This window comes from Carassius gibelio, chromosome B22, assembly GCF_023724105.1.
Source record: "Carassius gibelio isolate Cgi1373 ecotype wild population from Czech Republic chromosome B22, carGib1.2-hapl.c, whole genome shotgun sequence".
Lineage (NCBI taxonomy): Eukaryota > Metazoa > Chordata > Actinopteri > Cypriniformes > Cyprinidae > Carassius > Carassius gibelio.
The window spans coordinates 19,869,958-19,897,770 of NC_068417.1; the positions used below are offsets into that span (position 1 = coordinate 19,869,958).

Genomic DNA, 27,813 nt, shown 5'->3' on the forward strand with positions numbered 1-27,813 from the left:
CATGCGTGTCTGCCTGGTGCTGCTGATGGTGATTTTCGGATCGTGGACGCGCTTCTTCCCAACAGATTCTAATTTGAAAGAGGTTTATAATGCATGTTCGCAGCACATTTCCCACTCGTTCTTAAAATCCTAAATACTTAAAAACAAATCATCATATTCCTGTGAAATTCAGTAATTAAGTAAATTATGTAAAGTAATATCCCCAGCTGAAAAAAATAAACAATAGAACCCATCCCAAAATACAATAGACAATTTAATAGATTTAAGAGTTATACTGGGAATTATATTGGTTTTAATGTGAACAATAATGTTGTCTGCTGGTATTTGATCGATTCTATTGCATATGGGAATAATGCCCAAAACACACTACAAAAAGGAATTTTGTAATTGTTTTAATGTAAAAAAAAAAAAAAAAAAAAAGTGCTAGTTTCTATTGTTTGGGGGGGTTTTTTTTCAGCAGGTTATCGAAACTCATACTGTGCACACTATTGACAATATTAAGCTAAAGCTTGAATTTGCAAAAGTAAAATCACAAATCAAATCACAGCCGCAATATCTGTCAAAAAAATCGCAATTAGATGTTATGTGATATACATGTCATGTGTATATGTTGTCTTTCATTTACTAACTGTTTGTTTTCATAAAAAATAATAAGCCATTAGTTTAATTTGAAGTAGAGATGAATAATTAAGTCAAGTTCACATAAAGTCTTCTCCCTGCTGCTGTCATCCTCCATTCAACATTCATATAATATTGTAATTATACAAGTTACTACATGTACCTCAGGTTTCACAGGCTAGGCTTAAGCCTGTAGTCTCAGACTAAAATGCATGTTTGAACTGTTTTACCTGAAATTAAATCACATTTAATTTTGTACATGTTCATATGATCTTGTTTCCTGTTTTTTTCCACCAAAAATGTAAAATGCTGTCATCATTTACTCACCCTCAAGTTGTTCCAAAACCATATGAGTTTCTTTCTTTTATTCATAAAATCATCTATTGTGTTCAGCAGAATATATAAACTCGTACAGTTTTGGAACAACTTGAGGGTCAGTAAATGCAAGCATTTTATTTTTGGGGGTGAACTAAGCATTTATTTCCTAAAGAAATGAGAGAAGGAAATTAATATAAAATGCTTTATTTTCTAGTATGCCTTTGCTGCAGTGGCGTAGCCACGAGGGGGCCTGTGTGGGCCTTGGCCCCCTCATTTACATGTCCGGCCCCCTCAGATTTCCGATTGCTTAAAATAAAATAAGTAAAATAAGGAAATGTTGATTTGTCAGTCTGATTGATAGATTGACCAATCGAAATGTTACACGGTAAAATGCGGCTGTTTTCAAACTTGATTTGATTAGCCTATGTCACGTGTTGTGCATAACTGACGCCGTCATCTTCGCTTGAAAGTTCATTAATATTCGGTGACAATGGCAGCTGTCACGCAAAGTACAATATTACGCTTTTTCAAAAAAGCTCTGCGACAGCGAGTGAAGTGGCACCTGAGGCTTCTCAGGACACAGAAACGCCTATTTCATCACAGGAGTGTAGCGGTGAGACTTCCACGACACAGATCAGCATAATTCCCAATGATTTGTCTGCAATTGATGAATCGCATTCACAACCAGTGATGACCGCATTTACTTGCATTGAGTTTGCCGGAAAGAATCGTTGCTTTTCCCCAAAATGGTACAATGAGTTCACATGGCTTGATTATAGTTCAATAATAATCGCCCCCGTAGATCCGCCTTCTCATGTAAAAGGTAATCCCATGGTTTGAATTATAGCCGCTTAGCTATTGTATGCTGTTATGCTGCTGAAACAGTGAAGTAAAAATGCTGTGATTTTATGCGGTATATATTTGCTTATGCTGTATATATTCTTCTGTTTTTCGAACGTAAATTGGTGGATTTTCTGGACTGAGTATGATGACATCATTTAATAATTGCCCTCGTAGACTCATGTAAAAGGTAATAATCACAGAGCTGTTGTGGGCTGTTATGACTGTTCTGCTGAAATGGTGAAGTAAATATGCTGTTTTAAATGTGAACAGGTGTTAAGCTGTTTTTATTTATAGGTGTTAAGAGATATAGTGTATATATATATATATATATATATATATATATATGTATGTATATATATATGTATGTGTATATATATATGTATGTATATATGTATGTATATATATATATATATATATATATATATGTGTGTGTGTGTGTGTGTGTGTGTGTGTGTGTATAATGAGTTGCCCCCTCATTTTAAGATGGGACCCCCCAAAAATATAATTCTGGCTATGCCCCTGCTTTGCTGTAAAGGATTTGACATAAAAAATGTAACAGTACATTGTTACTCACTTTCATTTATGTTAATCTCTTTTCTGATGCATTGCCTCATTATAGCGAACACTAAACCACTTTGGCAAAATGTTTCTGCTTCAAGGTTAAAACTTTCAAGCATGTTGCTGCTCTTTTCATTCTTGTTTGACTAAATCATGCCTGGACTATTGCAAAGCTTTCCTGGCTTTTAAATGTCACTTTAGTCAGATTTCTTGACATGTAAGTGCTTTAAATTTCTGTGACATCACTGATTGTGTCTGTGGCCAGAGGCACATCATGACTGAAAGTTTCAATCTAGAGAGCAAAGATGAAAGAGACTAAGAATTGTTTAATGCAATGATAAAAGTTTGCTAAAATTATATATAGACAGTTACAGAGTTTATACAGTATGTAATACAATTAAATGTAAAACTAATAAAATTTACTTTAATATGACAAGAAAATATGCTAGATTGTTATTATGGATATAAACCTTTAATATAATGAGCTAAACATTTAATTACACATTTTTATTGTAATTTTATACAATTTTGTATGTATTTTAAGAAAACGGAAAAAAAATACTGTATAAATACAGTAATTGTCCTGTAAATTTTTTGACAGTGAAAGGGAATGGTAAAATCCTCATGAGCTGACTTTTAGAGCAGTTCTAGAGAAATGAAACCACACGTCTGTGCTATTCATTCATCAGAGATGAGCAGAACTTGCAGGATTCATATTTTTGAGGCTTAATATTCACAGACATTAGTCCATGTCATGTCACATTTTTATTTTGCTGTACTAATCTGTTTGATGTATCCATTCAAAATGTGTGAAATTCTGTTACATTCCGCGCTATACAGTAAATTCTGTGTTTATAACTGGATTCCGTGATGCCATCCGCATTTCTCACTCATGGAAATCATAGGGCTCTATGTCACACTATATTTCTCCAAATCTGTTCCCATGAAGAACATTTTCGAAATTGAGCAAGAATAGTGCATTTTCTGCAACATCGTAAGTAATGTTGAAAAATGTCTGATAAAACTACATTAAGGTCACGTGTATGTACTCCTGGACGCCCATTAATGACACTAATTACAGGTAGGAGTCCATTGAACAGTTCAGATCGTCCAGTTTGATGTTAAACACGCTTAACTCATGGTTTGATTTCATGCGCCGCCCCCTGCAGTCTGGGCCTGGTACTTCCTCCATACAGTGAATATTACATCCAGGCTGACCTCAGCGATGTCATGCTGCAGCTGCAGTGTGAGTCTTTCATTTAATACGGATGATGTTTTAGGTGGGATTAGTGATGTTGATGTTTCATCTTAAATAATCTCTCCTGCGCTTTTCTCAGATTTACAGTTCCTGCTGCCAAACTTGTTTGAGTCAGCTGGTCACATGTTTCTAGCTCTCAGGTAGCTACACACATACATTTATCTGTTATGATATTTCCTCTGTTAAATGTGTGTTGTGTGTAAATGTATGGTCATCCACTCTCTCTCTCTCTATGTATAAAGAATACTGCAAGCATCTGCAGATGGCTGAGAATAACACACAGTTCCTGGCAGACTTCCTGTCTCTGATAGTGGAGCTCTCACCTGAATCTGATCACTGTGAGTAACATTCACCTCTAGACCACAACTGTGCTGAATATTACATGTCGCAGGAATAACAATTACATTTAAGTGCTTGTTATTAAACTTCACAACACTATAATAAAATAATACAGCAACATTTTTTTGGCTCTGATAAAATATTACAGCATTTAATGTGATATTACAGCTCTAACTAAATATTTCAATATTTATTAATGTTACAGAACTGATGACTACTTAATATTACAGCTTTAAGTATTAATAAATATTAAACCATTGATTGCTCACCCACAATTAAATCTAAGATAAGAATAATTAAATAAAGTATAAGCAGTATTGATTGTGAAATATTTTATTTCTTATAAACATATATGTATATATTACAGAGCCAATTTTTACACCAGTCATAATGAATAAATGAATCATCATGAGCTTAAAATAATTTAATAATTTTATATTCTGGCCATCGGAAATACCTCACACAGATGAATTTAGAAAAACATTTGTCTCTGATCATGAATCTTTCAGTGAACCGTGAGAAGCGTCTGACTGAATGTTTTGTAATGTGCTCACAGGTGATCAGGGTCTGATTCATAACTTGATCTTGGATTCTGGGATCCTCATGAAAGAGTGAACGGACACGAGCCTGAGAACGAATCAATATCAGACGGTGGTGCGAGCTGAAAGAGGCAACATGTAGCAAAACGGATGGAGACCTAGGCTTCCTGCTACTGGATTTGTAAGTCTTATCTGTACATTTGTTTCCAAACGAGGTTTCTGCATTCACCAGTTCTGTCAGCTTAGTCAACAAATTCACATGTATTGTGCTACCCACAACAGTATTTACGAGACTGGTAACACACAATTGAGCTTATCAACCACATGAAATGTTCCATTATGCCAAAAGATAAGCAGATTTATATGGTGTCACATATGGTGTTGAAAATAAATGACACAGCAGATGAGAAGAGTTCCTATTATATATATATATTCTCTGTTTTTATTTGAGCTCCATTAGATGAGGCATGTTACATCAGATCCTTCTCTTGCTGTTTACTGTTTCTGTCAGGAACCTTTTTTTTAGAGGAAGACCAGCATTTAACGAACTTGCTTAAAACAAAAGTCACATATTAGTACATACATTTTTGGTTTTAATTAGTGCTGGGCAATGATTAAACGCATCCAAAATAAAAGTTTTTGTGTATATAATATGTTTGTGTACAGTGTACATTTATTATGTATAAAGACACACACATAGACTATATATTTTGAAAAAATGTAATTTATTTACATGTATATATTTATATGCATATACTTTATATATAAATATTTAAATATATAAACATAACATATTTTTTCCTAAATATACATGTGTGTGTATTCATATACACATATATATTATATAGTACACACACATATATTATGTACACAATATTTTTGGATGTGATTAATCACGATTAATCATTGCCTAGTTTATACTAGTTATATTATATTGCTCCAGGTCTTCAGTTTTAAAAGCAGAAAACGAGGCAAAAGGCACAAATTACAAACAGGTGTATATTGCTTGAGAGGGGTCCAGAGTGTTTTTGCCAGCCCTTTTATTCACTCTGGATGAGAGTGGTGGTACCAGTGACTCGCTCAGCAGTCTGGACTATCCACCGTAGTCTTCTGAGGTCAGTTTTGGCAGATGAGCTGAACCTGCCTGGAGAAAGTACAAGGTGTCAGGTTCTCAGGGACTTTGCAAAGGTAAACAATCCTGAAAGATGACCCCCACTTAGTGTTGTGAAATACATTAAGACATGATTTTTGAAAAAGATTTATGGACTGATAGGTTGAGATTGACCCTTGATGGACCAGCACCAGTTCAAGTCAGACATAATGCAGTAATGGTGTGAGCTGCTACAACAATGAGCAAGACGGGCCTTGCAAGGTGGGAGATGGACATAAAAAAATAACTTACTGCCAGATTCTGGAAGATTAATTCCTCAATCAGTACTGGAAGAGGTGCTGGTCCTTCAAGAGTCTGTTTGCCCATAAAGCCTTCTTGTATTTGATTCTCTTCATGTATTTATCAGCATCAGAGTGTGATTTTTTTTTTTTTTTTTTTTTTTTAAGCGGGGGTTGTGTTTCTTGATTCTTGAAGTCTCTGAGAACATAAAACCTTGTAATTCTGGAGACTCAGGTTGCAGCTCTGGAAAATGGTGGAACTGGAGACTAAATGGTTCCTGACAGTTTTACTAGTATTATATTAGTATTGCATCCTCTTGTGGGCATTTAATAATTTTTTAAATAGAGTTAAATGTCTTGATGCATTTTACCTGTAAAAGATAAACCTGCTTTATAATAATTATGCACACACGAGTATAAGAGATTTTTTTACTTCCAGCCCTGGTTAATAATTATATTTAAGATTAATAAAATATTATTAACAAAAGTAATAGAGGTTATTAAGATAGAAGTGGTTTGGAATCGGTAAAGTAAACCTGCATAATAATTATGCATGCACTATATACTGGACTTATGGTACATTTCACTAAACCTTTGTTTATTCAGAATGTGTTGTACACTCTAAATTAAATAACTTTTAATTATTTATGTGTAGAGTTTTATTTTATTTTATTTTTTTAGACTTTGTATATCTGATGAAGTGTTATTATTTCTATTCTGTACAATAATCCCATATATTAATCAACATTAATGAAATGCACTTGTTGAGTCAGGACAAATCCAGACATAGATTGTAACTAACATCCTCAAATACTCCTGTCTTGGTTTGTTTCATATCATTAAGTTTACATGCTCTTGCTTGTTTATTAGTTGCTGTATAGCATTTGCTGATTTATTGTCTGTTCTCTTTCTGTCTTCAGTTTGGATGAATGCAGTATTACAAACAGTGTCTCATCCTGACTTCAGCTCTGAAATAAAAGCCATCACACCTGAAAGAACTGGACCTGAGTGAGAATAAAATAGAAAACACAGGAGTGAAGCATGTCTCTGAAACACTGAGGGATGTATGCTGTAAACTGGAGAGATCGAGGTGAGGAACATTCACAAGAATCAAAATGATTAAAATCACTTAATTAAAATTAAAAATTAAAATTAAAAACACTTTACAGTATACTCAAAATTATACTCCGTATACTCTGCTTCCTTTTGATAGATAGCCACTTCTGTGTGGGAAAGTAAACTATAGAAAAGACTGTAGACTATAGAAAAGATATTATATAACAATTACACCTGTATGGCTCCTACAATTAATCTAACAGCAGCCAGTGTTGCACACAGAGATCTGATTTCATCATCATCAGTCTGTCTGGAGTGACATGAAGAAACACAACAAACAGAGACGGACTCAATCCAGAAGAACTGTGACAACATCTCCAGAACCCTTGAAGAATCCTTCCTGCAAAGCAACCTGAAAAAATGTGTAAGTGTTCCCATGACAAAAAACACAAACAAAACAAACAATAGCAAACAAATTAAAAATGTCACCCCAAATGTTGATTTGATTTAATTTATAGAAGTTAACTGATAAATTACATGTGTGGCATTTTGACAGCCTCCTCACTTTGCAGCATTTTCACCTTAAACTTTCCGCAGTACTAGCTTTGCAGGTCGGGTTCTTCAGGTGTCTTGGAGATCTCTCCACAGTTCTTCTGGATTGAGTCTGTCTCAGTTTGTTGTGTTTCTTCATGTCACTCCAGACAGACCGATGATGAGAATCTGGTCAGATCTCTGTTTAGATCACTGGCTGTTGTGCAAACAAAAATCTGGAATGTTTAGAATGAAAAGCTGACATTTCCTACTGACACACTACAGCAAAAGATAGAAATAACTGACTTAAAACTATTTTGGTGTTGCTGAAAAAACTAATGGCCTAAGACTTTTACTGCACATTATCCCTCTCATCACATGGCATTCTCTCACTTAAGTGAATAGTTGGACACAAAAATTTTTATTTTATTTTTTAAGGCAAAGTCACATTTGTATTTGTTCTTTATTATACATACAATCATTAGCATGTGTTACTCTTTAAAGTGACTCAACAGGATTCACACAAACAGACAAATGTATGAATGGTGAATGTGTGTTTTAAATGTATTATATTTAAAACAAATACTGTTTTATAAAAATGTATACGAGATCGTGTAAATTTAATTTCTTTTTACCCCCCCCCCCAAAAAAAAAAAAAAACTGTAACTTGAATATTGTAACTAATTTGCCCTTTGTTCCACTGAACCCTGATTGTTTTCTCTTCTTTTCCACCTTACAAAGTAGATGAAGATCTATTGCCAAGAGCCCCTGATAGAGGTCAATGGCCAAAAGATGATAAATGCTGTATATCATAGTTTAGTTTGATGTCATGATGAGAGCAGCAGTAAACATCAGGTGAAGATCTACAGAAGAGCTTCACTACTGTGTCTATGAGGAGAAATAAATGTGATCAATACACATGAAGAGACTCAGACTTTACAATGAAATAATGCTGCATGTCTGATAGAAATGTGGTATTTATTTAGAGATTAATGTTGCTTTAAAATTCAAGCAAATTGTCATTTTTTTTATTTTATTTAAAGGTGAACCAAAGAGGAATAAGCTCTGATGAGTCTGATTGGCTCTTCAGTTTAAGGCTTACAAAAAAACACATCCAGCAAACACTGTACTTAATCGATTTAATGCATCAGAACCTGGAGGAAAAGGGTGAACTTACCAAAAATCTAAACAAATTTTTATAAAAAGTACTCACAAAATTTTACTCAATTGAAAGTACAAGTACTCAATGAAAGTTTTACTCAATTAAAAGTATAAGTATCTGGTCATAATCATACTTGAGTAAAAGTAAAAAAATACAACTTTAAATTGAACTCAAGTATTAAAAAAGTAGAAGTACTTTTTTTTTCTGACAAACAATACAGAAGAATGGTTAAAGGAAGAGAACGAACAAAAATGCAATGTCACAGGTCAAACACATATTTAGTACAGCAACAACAACAAAATGAAATCCAGCGGAACACCAAAAAAATAATTAATAATAAATAAATAAATATATGGCTTTCATTTATCAGATGAACACAAACTAAGAGTTTTAGAAAAAAAAAAAAATCTTTATATAACGCAAGTGTATGGGACATCCAAAAATGCACAAAGAATATGAAAGATACTCATGTAACCCCTGTTAATGAATTACTGTCTTCTTAAGTGAAACAATATGAATATGTAAGAAAAATACAAATATTTAAATTTTGACTGTCAAGTTCATTTTGTGTGGTTCCTGAAGTGGCCTGTCCCCTTGTATTATATAGACTTTGTTCATGTGAATAAAAAGTCATAAACATTTGGGATGACAGAGGTTCAGTAAATGGTGAGAGAATTTTCATTTTTGGGTGAACTATCCCTTTGAAGAGCAAGATGTGATGGAGAGACTAGAAATATATTCCAGACAGAATCCAATAATGTGTTGAATTAATGAGGAGAGTCATAGAATTAAAACATACAATGTTAACGTTTTTAAAGGCCACTTTATTTGTGTTGTCTATTCAATGTCTAAAAGGACAATTCATCTTTTAAATGTTTATTTGGGGCATTTAGAGTTTTTTTTTTTTTTTTTTTAGCAAATATTGATAAACAATTATTTGTGACTAATTAGATTAATTAATGAAAAAAGCATGTAATTATTAAGATTAAAAAATAAAATAAAAATTCACTGACAGTCCAAATTCCTACTTAATGATTCATATAATGAAACACGAATTACAATAAATTTAGCATATAATGTTTATTCAAACACTTTTTGGGAGATTTGTAACATTTCATAAAAATAAAAATAAATCCCACAAAAAAGTTAATTGTATTTAAATTCTCATCACTGATTTTATTTGCACTCAATTTTAAGCATTCAGCTAATATATTACATAGCTAATGGCTCTATCAAAACAGAACAAATAATGAAAACGCAACTTTGCTACCTCAATATGCTTCCTCAGATTTGATGGTGAACCTTTGAAGCCAGACATTTACCTAATGAAAGTCATAATTAAAGTAGAAATAATGCATGAAAACTAATCATAAGTTCTCACTTCAGGCACACACGTTTGAGATTCTGTTTACCATATTTAATGTGCATATGATAAAATAAAGATATAATGTACTTTTCAAGATTAAATAAAATTGTAAGGAGTAAAAAGTACTGTTTTTTCTTCAGAAATGAAATCAAGTAAAAGTACAAGTAGTCAGTTTAAATTGTAGTTGAGTAAAGTACAAATCCCCCAAAATAGTACTTAAGTACAGTAATCAAGTAAAATTACTCAAGTATTTTACCCCTCTGAAATGAACTACGGAACAAAGTAAAATCATCCAGAGGAAAGAAAAAAAAATTCTGGAAGGACATGGCACGTAAGCTGTCCAGTCAATTCAGAGACCCAGAAAACCCAGAAAAAATACAGAGAAAGTGGTACACTAGAAGATGCTTACAAAAAGCTGAAAGACAATAATAGCAGCACAAGTGGCAGCTCAATGAGATTTCTGTTTTTTTTTTAAGTAATGGATGCCCTATTGTGTGACCAGCATGACAGAAGTTTTTCTGTTGTGGCGACAGCTGAGGGTGTTGAAATTCAGAGGCCTTACATGTAGAAAAGTGCTGCTTCAGAGAGTGTTACAACAAACACCTGCAGGACGGACAGGACAGTGCTCTTCTTGATTTTCTGAGGGAGTCAGAATTAGCAACAGAAAGGAGCCATGAAGAAATTCTTGCACAGATGTCAGCTTCACAACAGTCCTTTGAACAAATAATGTTGGCATTGTTACAGAAGCCTACATAAATACAGGCGCACATCCTTAACACCACCCTACTGTTTGTGTCCTCTTAAAAGTTCTTCATGTTAAAACACTGTTGCTGTCTAGATAAATGAAAAAGGTCATAAAGTTAAGGGATTTTAGTTTGTATAGTACACATTTAATAGACAATTGCCAACAAGGAAAATAGGTGCTAATATAGTTCTTATAAGCACAGGCTTTCTGTTTCATTAACGCAATGTGACAAACAAACGGATTTCAAATGCATTATCAATAAAACAGTCAATCAATTCAATCAAAATCAATTTTCGCCTTTGTGAGTGTAGGTATCTTCTGTTCTACTTTTTCTTCATCACTGGGACATCCAAAGAATGGTACTCCCCGGCTAGTTCTGAAATAAATAAAAAAACAGGTTCCCTTTTTCACTAACTCAAAATGACACACAAGTAATATTTTAATTTAAAATGCATTGCTTGTCTGTGTTTACAATAAACAATCAACAATAAAATAATACTGTCATGGTATTTTTAAGTGTGCTCATTTTATTCATTTTCATCTCCATCTCTGGGGCATCCAAGAGGATGGTCCTCAAAGACTCCGGTTGAGACCCGAAGACAAGTTAAAAAGCTAAAATCTGCTGAACTACAACATCTTTCCTGGTGTTCTGGATTTCTTTTATCCTTCTCCAAGACATTAAGATGCCCAAAGGCATGCTGGACTACCACTCTGGCTTGGCTGACTATTGTGTTGTAGCATTCTTCTTCAATGCTCAGTGTTGCATTGTCATGCTGTCTCTCATAGACTGTGTCCTTCCATTCTTTCTTCCCTTTTATTAAAAAAAAGGAAAAGCCCTCAGTGTCATGATTCTGCCCTCGTGTCCTTGATTTTTCCTAGTCTTGAGGCAGGATCATGGCAGACCCGTGTTTTGTGTACAAGCACATGGCCTTGTCTTTGGGCCATGTGCTTGTGTTGTCTCGTTCCCTTGCCCCGCCCCCCTTGTTATCCTAGTCTTGTCGTGATTGTCCTATCTGTGTCACCTGTCGTGTCATAATTGTTCCCCTATTTAGATCCCCTAGTGTGCTCTGTCTTGCGTCGGTTCATTGTTCAACTTATGTGTTCCTACCTGTCAGCCTCCTGAGATATCTTGTCCTTGAAACCCCTCAAAGAAGTCTTTTGTCTAGCAGTGAGTGTTTATTTGTAGTTCATGTTCTCCTGTTTAGAGTCCTTGTTTACCTTGTCTACTCAGTTTTTGTTAAATTATTTAGTGTCTACCCTAGCCCTTGTTTTCCCCCTCGTGGGTTTTGTTTTTCCCCTTTTTGTAAATAAACCCTTCGTGTTCTGATTCCTGTCTGCATTTGAGTTCCTCCTTGCCAACCCTGACACTCAGCACACTCTAAAATCACGAACTCTGTTGGGTGGTCCCACAAAAACATAAATTAGGGTTGAGGGATATATATGCAGAATAAGGCATTAATAGGTGCTTTATAAGTACTAATAAACAGCCAACATTCTAGTAATACACATGCTATGTTAATAGTGAATAACGTTCCCTAATCTTAAATGTTCACTCGGTTTATGTTGCTCTTTAAATTAGACATTTTATATTTAAATGTAAATTTAATATTTTTTTTTTTTTTCAACACAAATGTATTTAAATGTAAAAAAAAAAAAAAAAAATGCTGTTAACTTTTCTACACGTTCACTTTACTGCCAAGAGATGGCGCTACTGTTACAGCTGCCAGTTTTAGTCTGATTAATGTACAAGATTCGTACTGTATATGAAACGGTAATATTAAGCTACATGTTGAGCGTCGTCTCTGCACTGGTGGTTACTTTGTAAAGTCCAGAGTCTGTTGGTCTGTGGTCATGAAATGCTAATTCAGCTTTAAAAAATCAAACGGAATGGTCAGTCAAAATATTTAAACTGGATTTTATTTGTCATGTGACAAACAACAATGATGGAGGTGTGTTAACAGCGATCACAAATCGAAAGTGTTTCAAAGACTTCCTGCTTTACACGACCGTCTGAACTACTGCAAGTAAGTTTAAATACTAAAACTAATACAGTTGTTTGAGGGAATTATGTTGTTGTTTAACGGATTTCATGTAGCCCAAGTGTGATTTAAATGTTAATTTATTTAATGTCTGCCTCTTTCCGGAGTCAGCCAGACTTAAACACGTGTAACCGTTTAAAGTGAAAGTTTATCGAAAAATATTGTTTTGAAAGTTTTTTGTTTTGTTTTTGTTTTAGTTTTTTGGCACCATTTTTGCATCACTCATCACATCATAGGTCTGTTTCGATCTCGCGATTTAATAATACTATAAATGTATAGTATTATTAAATCGAGATATCGAAAGTATTCTTAAGTCAGACATTTCCGGCATTGGCAGTGCTACGTACTGGGCCTTTGAGAGCTTGACATACAAATGTTGTTCGTTTGTTTTTTTATGTTAAATTCTTTGCGCCAATAGTTCTGACTATATGATTTTTAACTGTTCCCTTGAATGTTTATAATAAAAATTATTATAAAAATGTCTAAACAGCCATATCTATACTAACAGACGTGCCTCATTTAAGGTAAGGTTATGATCTGGCCCGGGTATGGTTAAGCAGTATTTGCATTGAAATATTTGTGAGCGAGATTGTGCGTCCTGATCTGTAAACAAATACAACAGAGTTCACTGATAGCAACAGATTGGCTATTTACTGCATTTTATTCATCATCAGCTTACTTCAACATCAAAGGTCGCAACAGGAGAGAGTCGTTTTTTATTGGTCCATTTCAGAACAGGTCTATGCAGCTGAGCATTTACTCTGCAGAATAATTTATGGCCAGAAGACTACCAAAAAAATCATTGTATTAACAAACTTAGCAAATTTAATTTAAAGCACATTTGTGAAGAAGAAGGGAAAGATAAAAATAAAATAAAGAAACACTCCTTTAACATTGCATTCAGGACCAAAATCCAAAAATGAATGCTATTTTTATTTATTTTTTTTACATTTTACAAAATCAATATACAGCATTCAGTGTTGTTTAGGATGACCCACAGTGGGCTAATTTTAACAGCAGATTTTTCTCTCTGTTTTACTGGCAGTTGACAGGAGGTCCTTTCATGCTTAAGGGGTCCAGAAAATATGATGATTTATCATGTTCCACAAACTATGCATTTGTTTTGAAACTTGTAGTTATAACTTAACATTGAAAGTTCATGACCTTTTAGAAATAATGCATTAGAAAAGTTCTGACTGCGCTTATATTTTGAGTTCCATTTGTTTGTGTGTTGTCTCAAGGACCTGCCCACAACAGGGGAACTATAATGAATATTCATGGATGCTCCACCAACTGAATATTGCACAACACCAGGGTGTGTGAATTCAGACAGGTAGATAAACTCCAACACACCGAGTTCCTTTTACATTAATGTTAAAAAATAAAACAAATGCCAATATCTTGATTCTTATATCATATCACTGCAAAAAAAAAAACAAGTATGTATTGTTTTACTATCAATCACTGTGTAAAAGTAATTAGTAGCACTTCAAAATAAGTAATGCATTATCTAACATTAACAATAAGTAAAACATTTCTTACAGAATTTATTAATATTTGTTAACGGCACCTAATAAAAATACAATTGTTCATCGTTAGTTCATGTTAGCTCAGGTCTGTTAATTAATATTCATAAATACAATTTTAGATTAAAAAAATGCATTGGTAAATGTTGATTTTAATATTAACTAGGATTAAATAAAGCTTTACAAGTATATTTCATTGTTAGTTCACATAAACTAATGTTAAAAAATTGAAACTTATTGTGAAGTGTTACCACATAATGTTTATTAATTGCATAGTAATAAAAGTATATTTAGATCCATATGTTGTGGAGAGATCTGAATAATATGAAATCAAGATGGTTAAAATATTTGTTTGTAGCCCTTTACATATATATATATATATATATATATATATTGTTTATTAACTCAATATTCATTCATCTGAATTGTCATGTTATTTCAGTAAAATACTGTCATTTTCAGGTCATGATGAGCATCTGATAGTTTTCAAGTCTGTGTAGCTGCAGTATGTCAGTGGAGCGAGGAAAGGTTCCTCCGTCTGAGATGTGTCTCTCGGAGAAACAGAGGTAAGACTGAGTCTATGTTTAGATAATTATTTTAAACTGTCTGTGAAGAATGAAATCCCATCAACAATGGAGTCTTTTTCTCAATGCTGTGCAAAACTTCAGTTTAGAACTTCCTATTCCTGCTTTTAGATTGTTCTAGGCCAGAAACAACTTGAAACAGGTCTAATATTCAATACTGCTGAATGGGATGAATTTCAAACTCCCATCCTCTTTTATTAAATTTTTTTGAACAAGTGATTTATTTAAATTAGATTTATTTAAACTTATATAAGTGAAGTTTCTCAAGCAAATTTCGGGAGGAGCATGCACGGATAATTAACACAGCTAGTTCATCATAAGTGATTACACAGTTTACCAATCAGCTCAAGAGAAAATGCCTATAAATAATCAAGAAAGTCCTTCCTTCGTTATCTCTCGACTTCCAGAATCCCTCCGCCACCCCGATCTCGCACCTTCAGCCAAGTTTCTACCCCAGCTCAGGTAGAAGCACTTGGGGGAGCACTTTGGGCTGGGCTGGGCTGGGCTGGGCCGGCCTCCGAGCCGGCTCAGTTCATGTTTCAGTTTTTCAGGGACAGTATTGTTTGTGTCCGTTATGAAATATACCTCTATAAAAAATACCTCTCGCTCAGAAAACTGCGTCTTGGTAGAAAAACCCGGCATGGTTTTGTAGCGTACAGTATCACTAACAGAATGAGACGATCCACAAAAAAAGTGAAAGAAAGGCGGAAGATTGTTTTGTTGAATTCTTGCGCTCTCTCATGACGGCTAGTAACGCACTCTGATGCACCTGTCAGCTGATGAAGGCATAACTTAGTGATCGGCTTTTTCTTTATTTGTTTTATTTTTCAATAGTTTGCATTAGGGCTGGGCGATATATCGAACGATATGATCATGCGCATCTAATCAGTAAAGCTGCTTCCGTGAATACCGCTAAAATCTCAATCACCTGCTTATAATTGGAGTGGTGTTTAATAGACAGCAGAGGTGGGACTTTCAAGTCACAAGCAAGTCTTCAAGTCATATCCAAGTCCTCAAAGGGTTAAAGCTAAAGAGATAATTAAGTGACTAATTAAATGATGATTGTACATTAGTGATGAACTTCTGCTGTTAACAATCAACATCACTGAAGTAAAGCGAAACACAAGAACTACAACTGATAGACACAGCCTTCAACTGAAAAAAAAAAGTAAAAGAAAAAAAAAACACTATGTCACCATAATTGTGGTCAAGGTTTGCTTTATGTAGTCTCTTGACCCTTTAACTAATTCAAAGAAATTTGATTCAAAACAATTTCAATATTGTTTTCACTACAAACATGTATGCATTGCTGAATCCAACCTTGTAATGACAGATAATCTTATGCTTTTTCTGTTTATAACTCATGTTGATTTGGACATCATGAGATAGTCTTCTTTGGCTTATTGACTGACATTCATCTTTTACCAGAGTTGGGGCTTTCAAGTCACAAGCAAGTCTTCAAGTCATATCCCAAGTCCTCAAAGGGTTAAAGTTAATGAGATAATTAAGTGACTAATTAAATGATGATTGTGCATTAATGATGAACACCTGCTGTTCTTGAGAATTACAGAGGATCAGATGTTGATGTTTTATTGGTTAAAGTGATGCAACCATAATGGAGATCAGTGTTTGCTTTAGTGGGGCTCTTGACCCTTGACTGTCATGTTAGATCTCTTTATGTAGCATTGCATGAGGTGCTGTAAAGCAGAGAGAAGAAATTAATCTGTATGTGATAGGTGGTCAGATTACAATCAAATTAACATTAGCTCTATTTAAATTAAGCATAATCAACCCAGTAAATCAACACTATGGGGGAAAAAATTAAAGTGAATTTTAAATCTACTAAGTGCATACAACATTTGAAAAACTATACTCTGTAGGCACACACAGAGATCAAGAACCAGCATATGACTCTCAACAGTGGTGACAATCAACAAAATGTTGCATGCTGGGTAAAACCTTAGTAAAAACTCCCGTCATGCACTGCAGTATGAAAAATTGTCACCACTGTTGAGGATCGTGTGATAAGTGTGTTTGTCTAAAAACCTGAACTCATTGTCTCCTTTTGTGTCTTTCAATAATGAAGCATTGTGATTTTTTTTTTTTACTTCAGTTCAGTAATAGCTGAGTATCGGTCTACTATCCAAAGATAAACACAATTTCATGATGTTCAGTCATCATGAGTTATAAACAGAAAAAGCATGAGAGCATAAGACAAGATGTTACTGCAAGGTTTGACTCAGCAATGCATACATGTTTGTTGTGAAAACAATATTGCAATTGTTTTGAATCAAATTGGTTTAAGTTAGTAAAAGGGTCAAGACACTACTTAAAGCAAACCTTGACCACAATTATGGTGACAGTTTTTTTTTTTCTTTTACTTTTTTTTCAGTTGAAGGCTGTGGCTAAATTCAGTTGTAGTTCTTGTGTTTCTCTTTACTTCAGTGATGTTGATTGTTAACAGCAGAAGTTCATCATTAATGCACAATCATCATTTAATTAGTCACTTAATTATCTCTTTAGCTTTAACCCTTTGAGGACTTGAATATGACTTGAAGACTTGCTTGTGACTTGAAAGTCCCACCTCTGATAGACAGAGCCGTAGATCGCTGACAAGCCACGCCATATCGCGTTCATATCGAAGGCGATTCATCTGCGATAATGAACACGATATGGCGTGGCTTGTCAGCGATCTACGGCTCTGTCTATTAAATGGCACTCCAATTATAAGCAGGTGATGGAGATTTTAGCGGTGATCACGGAAGCAGCTTTACTGATTAGATGCGCATGATCATATCGTTCGATATATCGCCCAGCCCTAGTTTGCATATATGTGTGAGTGTGTTTTATGTTGAATGTGCCCGTATCTGCATGATTACCATCTGTCTGAGCGCGAATCAGCTCGCTATTACTGAGTAATCACAGCTATCGATGTGAACGCCGTCTATATGAATAGAGTGTGATTATTGACTTTATTGCGCATTTGTATGATTACAATCTCTATAACTGCACATCAGCAGATTTGAACCCATTTTCAACCGATTACTTTTCTAGATTGCTCCAGGACTGATCTCATGTATTTTTTTATCAAATAAAAAAATTCAGTGTGTTACAAAGGTACTTCAGTGTCTATAACTTTTAATATTTTTGAGCATTAACAACTCTGGTTGATAAAAAGTAAAGCCTAAAGGGTCTTCTTTCTAAAGACACCAAAAAGTATGTGTGTAACAAACATAAGTAAGGAACTGTTACAATTTTAAGTTAGGTAGGGCACTTTCAGCTGTGAGTCCCATCATGGGGGGTGCTGGCTAACAGGTCTGATTTAGTTTGATCTGTATTAGTTTGATGTGTATTAGTATTAAATTGATGTAATCGATTTAAATCGATTTCCCCCCCTACTTAAAATCAATATTTAGATGACAAAGAAATTGTTCAAAACTAGTGTTAAAATATCTCTTTATTATTTACCAGTCAGAGGTATAAATGAGACAATCGGATAAAAAAGAAAAGAAAAATAATACTAGCTACATTTTTATACTAGCCCATCATGCATCTAACCATCCAAGTGCACACTCAGCATTAAGTGCTGTTCAGATTAAAAACGGTGTAAATATATTTTCTAGTCTATATTTCCATCTTGTAATGCCGCTGTTTTAGGTTTTATTTATAAATTTTTTTGTTTAAAAATATAAATTATTTGTAAATAGAGCAGACACTGTCTATTTGTCTTACCTTAGCTTTTTAATGGGTTATGTTTTAGCCCTGCTTGTTTTTCATGTTTTTATTAAATATCTGTATTGACTGCATGGTCATATCGTCATATTATTACCTGACATGAGAGCCACAAAAATAAAGCTTGGCGAGTCGCCTAATGAGTAACACTGCTGCAGTTTGCATTTTTTGGTGGTTGTGTTTGTGCTGCCTCTGTGTTGTTCATTTCATAGGGTGAAATGCTCGCACTAGGCAGTATGTCTCTACGGCAAATGTGTGGGGGGAGGGTTGAGCCCAGTTGGAACCAGTTGGAGCCCTGAGTGGAGCGTTGGCAGATGTTAAAAATGAAACCATTTTTCCATGAAACCATGTTCATTTAAACAAATCGATGTAAAACAACACATTCGAGTTAATCAATAAAAATGATTTATTGCCCAGCCCTAATTTGAAGTAATTCTAGTTTGCCAATTATTTACATTTAAAGGGAAATTTTAAAGATTTGTCTCTTTCTCAAACTCGTTCTCTGCAAACTGTTCATTGTTCAGTATATTCATTGCTATAGGAACAAGATGATAGTTTTGCTTTAGAATTTTCTCATCAGGTCAATGGGATCAACAGAGTTTGTTTACTGATGAGATTTATTATTGTTGCACTATAACAGTATTAGAGCCAGTTGTGTTTTTCAGTGAAGTGGAAATTATGTAGGATGAGAAACCAGTACTTTACTTGACTGGTAGTTTACCTGTGATTCCTTTACATTAGGCCTGAAGAGTTAAGTGAATTAGTTGTGTTAAATTGAACTAAACAACTTCTTTTTGCACACAAAATCTCTTCAAACGAAACTAAAGTATCTCCTGTATATTTTTTTTCTCTCTGTTCTCTCTGTCATTAGTGTAAGATCAGGCTCACATGTGTCCAGCTCTGTGTCTGTGAAGAGTGACCGATCAAAGGGATGTGAGCAACCGGAGTTCAGTGATAAAAAATCATCATCTTCCAAAAGGTATTACATTACAGCATTATGTTAGCTCATTGTGCCATTGTTTTTTTTTTTTTTTTTTTTTTTGCGTGTGTGTGTTAGATGTTGACTGAATGAAAAAAATAAATAACTTAAAACAAAGTCTGGTAATCTTTACTGAACTCTGGTCTGGAGCTTTTTTTTTTCAATACAATTATACAGGCAGTGATTAAAAGGCATAAATTCACCATGGAAAATACAATAGATCATTTAGCCAGACATGTATAAGTATAATAGATCAAATGCATGTCTATAATTGTATATTAATTACAGATTGCAACATTAAAAGTTCATACATTTGACCAAAGGACCTTCTGTAATATTGTTTTTTTCCCTCTGTTGTTTGTGTCTTTAGTTTAAGATCAGGTTCACATGTGCCCAGCTCTGTGTCTGTGAAGAGTGACCGATCAAAAGGATGTGAACAACCGGAATTCAGTGATAAAAAATCATCTACCAAAAGGTATGACATTATAGCATTATTTTAGCTAACTGTGCCACTGTGTTTTTGTGTTCGATGTTCACTGAATAAAAAAATTATATCACTGAACACAATGTCTGGTGACCTTCCAATGTATGGAGCTTTTTTTCCAATACAATTATACAGGCAGTGATTAAAAGGCATAACTAAAATACAATAGATCATTCAACCAAACATATATAAGTAGAGAGAATCCACTGCTGCTCCCAAGGATAATTTATTCTTAGATTCAATATATTCCAATAAATTGATCTTTGGGAGAAGTGGTGGCAGTGTGCCAATTCTTATTGTTGTTTGCACATAGAATGTTTGTTGAAAATATTTTTAATCAGTATTTATCATGAAACTATACTGTTGAAATATTTATCAGTTTTCATTAAGATACTAAGGACATCAGCAAAGAAGATTAGAGACAGAGACGATTATAATGATTTGATGTGAACCGTAGTATTTGGCAATCTCCATTAATTTTGGTGCACTAACATAACTGCTCGACAGTGTATGAAAATACTTATTGTCAATGCAGAATATACAGTAGTTGGACAACCAGAATGGCATGTACTGCCGTCACCGCAAGGTCGCAGCGTTAACTGCAAGATAGTCGTGTGTTAAAATCATAAGGGGACGGATTGCAAAATGACTGCAATTGTAAAATTTTGGTTTGTAAGCGGAGATAAAACAACGAAGTAAAACAACAACAATATTATGATATAACATTGTAACATAATTAAAAACCACTAGAAAATTTACAGCGAGTTAATTTAAAAAAGTGGTATAGTCTCAGGCTACAGTCTATGCTTAAAAAATTAAAAGACCTTTACACAAAGGCTATTACTGCATGCTATTGTTATTAAACAGTCATATATATATATATATATATATATATATATATATATATATATATATATATATATATATATATATATATACACACACTAGGGACACACCGGTTAACCGGCCATAAATCATCAGAACCGGACGGTTTTTGCTTAAAATACACGATCGGCAATTGGCCGTTTTTTGGTCTTTTTTTGGCCAATTTTTCCGGAAGTGCACCCGTGTGCACAGACTACATTGTAAACATTCACTATCATGTAATTTGTGTGGAAGTATTTTGAAATCTGTGCGGGGGATATGGGCCGCCGTACAGCACTGGAAGTATGGCTGTCTGAGGCACAGATAGTAAGCAGTGAAAAGCCGTCGGTGTACTGGCCAAGGTTATAATCGTTAACGAAATCGAACGAAAAAATGAATTCTAGGTGGGAAAAAACATTTTCATTAACTGAAATAAAAATAAAAATGAGGCATTACAAAAATAACGATAACTAACCAAATCTGTTATGTGTATTTGGCAAAACTAATTAAAATGAAATTAAATTACCTTTAGTTTTTGTCTTTGTCAATGTCTTTCATAGAGCAAATAATGTTCAGCTGCATTTCCTTACCCTGCATCTGTCACTCACTCATCTCTCTCACATACATGTGCACGCGCGCACACACAGACACACACACACAGCCCCTCCCCTCCGTGCACACCGCATCTCCATGAGAACGAGTGTTCGCTGAAAGCAAGTTCACAAAAGGTTGGTATCTCGTGAACACCTTTACACAATCACACATTAAAAAGTGGTATAAAAATATTTTTTTTAATTCTGAATATAATTCTGTCAATGTGTTAATGTCGACCCGAGATGCAATTGCTACTTTAGAAATTTAAAGGTGCCATCTGTAATATTTGGCAAAAAAAATCTAATCATACTCCACATTCCATACCAGAGGGGGGCAGTATGCCTCAATAAAGTGAATTGGTCTACTCTAGAGTAACAAACGAGAAATGGCATAGTCTCTATGCTCTAACGTAGATCGAATGCTTATTTTGTATTTAAAGCGGCCGCAAAGCAAACAAGTTTGTTGATCTCGTGCAGACTAACCACAGGGAGTTATAAGTTAACCTCATTAAATATTGTTGTGGACGAAATATTAGGATCCTTTACTTAACCCCATTTACGTGCAAACATCGCCGACGGCCCCAGTTTATTATTGTTTCACTTTCACAGCACGTTAAACATCACTCTCTTACTTGATCTGGACAAACTGTGCATCAATTGAAAGTTTAAAGACTCTAGCTTCGATATTTGACCAATATTTTGATACAACATTGTTGCAGTGACAGATATTTAGCGATTTATGTCAGGAGTGCAAAATAATAAATCCGTATTATGCCCCATTTTAAATAGAAATTCACCACTCACTCATATTCAGTCACGTCAGCAGCGGTTTATTTGTGTTCACATAGACTCACTGAACAGCATCAATAAGGATTTATAGACCAAAGATGCATATCTGCGGAAATATATGGATATATTTACTGATGTTTACTTCGTATTTCTTCAGACAGAATCGTCATTTATATTCATTTTCCACTGATTTACGCAATCTGATGATAAATAGCCTCTCCCAGAGCTGTCTCTGTGTGTTTGCTTCCGTGTACTCGAGCTGTGACCCAGACAGACTCTGATTGGACCTTCGGCTTGTCAATCTGACAGTCCCAAAACCAGACAGCGTCAGATCGTGTCACATGGTTCGTGAACAGTTCCTGGTCCATATCTGCTCACAACAACACTGAAACACCTCTGTATACACGAAATATCCGAATAATAAACCCGCGATTACGATAGAAAAGCTTGGTATGAGATTTTCTAGAGATCTGGGGCATTTTATAAAATATAAAAAAAAAATGTACATCGGAAATGCTAACTTGTGCAGCTATGAAAAAGGCTACAAATAGCATATTTTTACAATAGTAAACGACCAAATTCCACCCCTGATCGCTAAAGGAAGTTATTATAAACACTCGATCGGGGTTTAAAATGAGTTTTGAGTAAAGGTGTACTAATAATTTCAGAAATTGTCTGATGTAGCTTGATGCTAAGGTAGCTCTAATGCTACTAATAGCAGGTGCTTTTCTTCTTCATAATGCATTTTTGTCTCAATAATTCACTTAAGGTCGTAAGAAAAGGTTTGTTGTATTTTTATAGTAAGACTATAGTAAGTTTTGCAAAGCCAACACACATACAAAATACACAGAAGAGTTTACATGTGAGATCTTACAGAGATGACAAGGGCCATAAATCAATCTGATTAGCCTTCTCTAAAAAACACACATGACATGGCCTTAGAAAATATTTCATAAAATTCACAGTTTTACAGATTAGATTATGAAATTTCTAATGAAGTTTTGAAAGACTTGTGGCTTTAGCTACACTCTATTTCTAAACTCATCTTACATCAACACATTTTTAAATACATTTAAAAAATATGTTTTTAATATTTTTATTTTTGTTTTTATGTTTGAGCTTATATATCTCTATTATCATAACAGTCTGAGTGATTCTGATTCCTGAACAGTAAACTTTGAAGTGTCAGCTTTGTGAACATATGTTGAATATGTATCTAGTCAGAAAGAATCATGAGCAGAAACCTTTTTATTTTGGTTATGTCATTTCTGTCTCCATGCCAAAAAAGGCACCTTGGTCCACGTATCACTTTTAATTTATTTTTTATGTCCCTGTACGCACACAGGGACACATCATAGATTAGTACAAACGCTAAACAGCAATAATCAACCTGTCCTCTATGTGCCAACTCTCAAGCATTCACCGTGAGACACACGCAATTGACTCTTTTCACACGCTTTCACGCCACACATCAATTTTTTCACGCACAGAAAAACCAAGAAGCAAAGAGGACAAGGACACCAACAGACTAGACAGAGCAGGTTAGTTATGATATAATAAAATGGGTAAAGTTAAGTTATAGCTAGCTAATTATCAAACGCAGCTACGGTTAGCCATCGCTAACATTAGCATGTTTATCGAACAGCCTTCGATACATTTCTATGTTATAACTTCCCGAAAACAAATACACAAACATATAAAACAAACTTCTAGCGAACTACTAACAGCATCTAACTTACCAATCCAAAAGAAATGTTGCAATTTCGGAGTCGAACCTCATTTCTTTCAGGTCCATCAGTTGTCTCCAGCGATTAAAAGCAGTGCCGATGTTAATTTGATTTGTGATTCCGAGCGTGGTTGTTTCCCTGTAGCAGGTGGTGCTCTCTTCCCTGAACTGAAATGCTCAATGAACTTTCAATGAAAGTACTGGGCTGTACTTTCCACACTATTGACATCAGGTTCAAGTACACGCCCAGAAGCCGTGCGAGTTATTTGTGTACTGCAGGTTGGCTGTTGGTTATGTTGCAAGTTTGAGGTAAAATGCACTTGGGTTGTCGATGTCAAAACACTATATAAGCTGTGATTCAAATATTAAATAAAGTTATGTAATTTGTTTACTTTTACTATGAATGTTTGCTGCTTCAATCCAGATGAGTAGGCTATTGTATAGGTTCAATTTAGTAAAGGGTGTGAAAATTTTACAGCTGTGGTATTTGTATAGGGTGTGAATTCTGTATAGAAAATTATTGCTTGACTGAAGTAAAGCCATTTCTCTCTTTCTCACCCATGCACACTCACTCTCACACACACACCCACGGAACACACTAAAAAAATAGAAAAGCTGTAATTAAAGTAGTGTTTAATTGATGTATTGCTCTTATCTGTACAATTAAAACTGAAAGTGTAATTTAAGCTCTTTTCGGGGATATTAGGAGAAAATGACTCATAACGCGTATATGTGTTAATCGACTCAAGAGTGTTAAAGAATGGTCGAAAGCTTCAAACGCACTTTGCAGACGGGACGGAGGCGGTGGTAGAAAGCACACTCTGGTTGGCCACCTACTGTACTTATGTATAATTCACCAGCCCCTGTTGCTACATTTGCATGTAGGACAGAAAATATTATAATGAGAGACCTAATATTTACCTAAATTTACACTTAAATAGGTCCTGTACTTTAACGGTGTCCACTTGTACTGCTATTGCTTTCTGTCTTTCTTTTAAAACAATTGCAAACTGTTTCTCTTATATTTTCCCTGAAAATGCAGTATTTTATTTTATTCACTAATAGACTTCAGGATGAGTCATTAGATTCAGATGTCCAGAGTCAAGGAACAAGAAATCTCCTATGGATCTTCAAGGTAGGAATTTTTTTTCAATAATGTTTATTTTTATAATAAACGAATAGGGTATTGAACAACACTTTCAACAATATTCAATATAAATTTGATTAATTATTTATTTTAAACATTATTTTTTTTTTCATTTAAGAACCCATAAAAATGCAAAAATGTCTTTGATTTAGGATCTTGAAAGAAAAATAATCACATTTCTGAAGAATGAACTGGAAAAGTTTAAGAAAATATTACAAAAGGAAGACATACAATACTTTGTGAAGGATTTTAATGAGAACAGATGCAGTATCAAAGAAGCAGCTCTTGATCTCACACTCTACTTCCTGAGAGTGATGAAGCAAGATGAAGCTGCTAATACTCTAGAAGGTAAGAGACTCATGAACATCTGTCATATTGTCACTTATATATGTAGCAGTGAAAACTAATACTAAAACAAAATGATAAAAATAATCTTTATTTTGTCTCTGTATTTAGATGAGCTGATCTTTGTTCATCAGCTAAAATGTAGCCTAAAGAAAAAGTATCAGTGTGTTTTTGAAGGAATTGCAAAGCAAGGTGACTCAACACTTCTGAATAACATCTACACAGATCTCTATATCACTCAGGGTTGTAGTGAACAGATCAATACTGAACACGAAGTAAGACAGATTGAAGTTACTTCCAGACAATCCGAATCACAAGAGATACCAGTTGAGTGCACAAACATGTTTAAAGCACCTGAACAAGACAAGCAGATCAGAACTGTACTGACAAAAGGAGTTGCAGGCATCGGGAAATCAGTCTCTGTGCAAAAGTTTGTTTTAGATTGGGCTGAAGAAAAAAAGAATCAGGATATCAGCTTCATATTTCCTCTTCCTTTCCGGGAGATGAACTTAAAGGAAAAAGAAAAACAAAGTTTGTTGGACCTTATAACTGAGTTTTTCCCGGAGACAAAAGGACTGAACCTTGCAAGAAGGAACCAAAAAGTCCTGTTCATTCTTGATGGATTGGATGAATTTCGTCTTCCTCTGAAGTTTGATGTTAATGAGAAGTGGTCTGATGTATCATCACCAGCATCTCTGGATGTTCTCTTGACAAACCTCATTAAGGGAAATCTGCTTCCTTCTGCTCTCATCTGGATCACCACCAGACCAGCAGCTGCCAGTAAGATTCCTCCTGACTGTGTAGATCGGCTGACAGAGGTACGAGGGTTCAATGATGAACAGAAGGAGGAGTATTTCAAAAAACGATTTGAAGATCAGAATCAGGCCAAAGAAATCATTGATCATGTTAAAAAATCAAAGAGTCTCTTTATCATGTGTCACATTCCAGTTGTCTGCTGGATTTCAGCCACTGTTCTCCAAAACATTTTAAAGGAAAAAAAAAATAATGATCTACAAAACAGTCAGGCTGATGACGCCTCCAAAACACTTCAGGAATCGAATACTGAAGACACTCCTAAGACTCTGACACAGATGTACACACACTTTCTCCGCTTTCAGATCCTGCAGAGCAGACGAAAGTATGATGGAGAATATACACTAGATGTTTCATGGGATAAAGATGCCATCCTTTCACTGGGAAAACTGGCATTTCATCAGCTGGAAAGAAACAACCTGATCTTCTATGACACCGACCTGGAAGCCTGTGGTATTGACATCTATAAGGCATCAGTGTATTCAGGCATGTGTACCCAGATATTTAAGGAGGAAACTGGGATCATTCTTGGTACCATGTACTGCTTTGTTCACTTGAGCATTCAAGAGTTTATTGCAGCCCTTTATGCACATATGTTTCTAGACATCAACATGAAAAGTGTGTTTGTTCATGACCCAACTATGACTGATTTTCTCAAGACAGCTATGGGCGATGCACTTAAGAGTACCAATGGACATCTGGACCCTTTCCTTCACTTCCTTTTTGTTCTGTTACTCCAGCCCAAATCCAAAAAAAACATGACTGATTTGCTCAAAACTGCAGTGGATAAGGCACTTGAGAGCGACAATGGACACCTGGACCTTTTCCTTCGCTTCCTTCTCGGTTTGTCACTCCAGTCCAATCGGCAACTCTTACGAGGTCTGTTGACACAGCAAGATGACAATGACCAGAGCAAAAAGGAAATAGTTCAGTACATCAAACAGAAATTAGAAGCTAATCTGTCTCCAGAGAGATCCATTAATTTGTTCTACTGTCTGAATGAACTGAATGATCAAACTCTGGTGAAAGATATTCAGACTCACCTTAGCAAAGGAAGTCTCTCATCTTCTGACCTTTCTCCTGCTCAGTGGTCTGCTTTGGCCTTTGTGTTGTTGACATCAGAGAAGGAGCTGGAGGAGTTTGAGCTTCAGAAATTCAAGAAATCAGATGAGTGTCTTGTTAGATTATTATCAGTCATCAAAACCTCCAAAAGAGCTCTGTAAGTCATTAAATGAGTTTTATTTAGCAGCTTTTTTATCAACAGTATCCGGAGAACAGTGTACATTTTTTTATAAAACACTTTGTTCCATAGTTATTTTTACTCCAATATGAATATTAACTCTAAAGCCCCATTCACACCAAGAACTATAACTATAAAGATAACCATATTATTGTCCACACCAGCAAACAATATATGTTTATTCTAAGCACATGCGAGTTTGCTGCTTTAAACTCTCAAACTCGTAAAAA

At 34.8% G+C, this 27,813-nt stretch overlaps 2 protein-coding genes across 2 annotated transcripts in view; both read left to right on the plus strand.

The window, feature by feature from the left end:
- LOC127986808 (uncharacterized) overlaps window positions 1-27,813 on the plus strand; it is a 353,087-nt gene that overhangs the window by 304,251 nt on the left and 21,023 nt on the right. The gene's annotated exons all lie outside the window — the stretch shown is intronic.
- Window positions 12,483-27,566, plus strand: LOC127986814 (NLR family CARD domain-containing protein 3). The gene is made up of 8 exons (XM_052589066.1): window positions 12,483-12,746; window positions 14,003-14,094; window positions 14,750-14,853; window positions 19,475-19,582; window positions 19,953-20,057; window positions 25,104-25,173; window positions 25,338-25,533; window positions 25,642-27,566. Exons 3-8 carry the CDS (start codon window positions 14,795-14,797, stop codon window positions 27,564-27,566), a joined length of 2,463 nt encoding a protein of 820 aa, XP_052445026.1. The 5' UTR covers window positions 12,483-12,746; window positions 14,003-14,094; window positions 14,750-14,794.

Excerpts from the sequence above, each read along its gene's own strand:
- LOC127986814 (XM_052589066.1), top strand. The coding sequence starts at position 14,795 with ATGTCAGTGGAGCGAGGAAAGGTTCCTCCGTCTGAGATGTGTCTCTCG. Across the intron at positions 19,583-19,952 it reads AAATCATCATCTTCCAAAAG|TTTAAGATCAGGTTCACATG; the intron begins GTATTACATTAC and ends TTGTGTCTTTAG. Across the intron at positions 25,534-25,641 it reads AGCTGCTAATACTCTAGAAG|ATGAGCTGATCTTTGTTCAT; the intron begins GTAAGAGACTCA and ends CTCTGTATTTAG.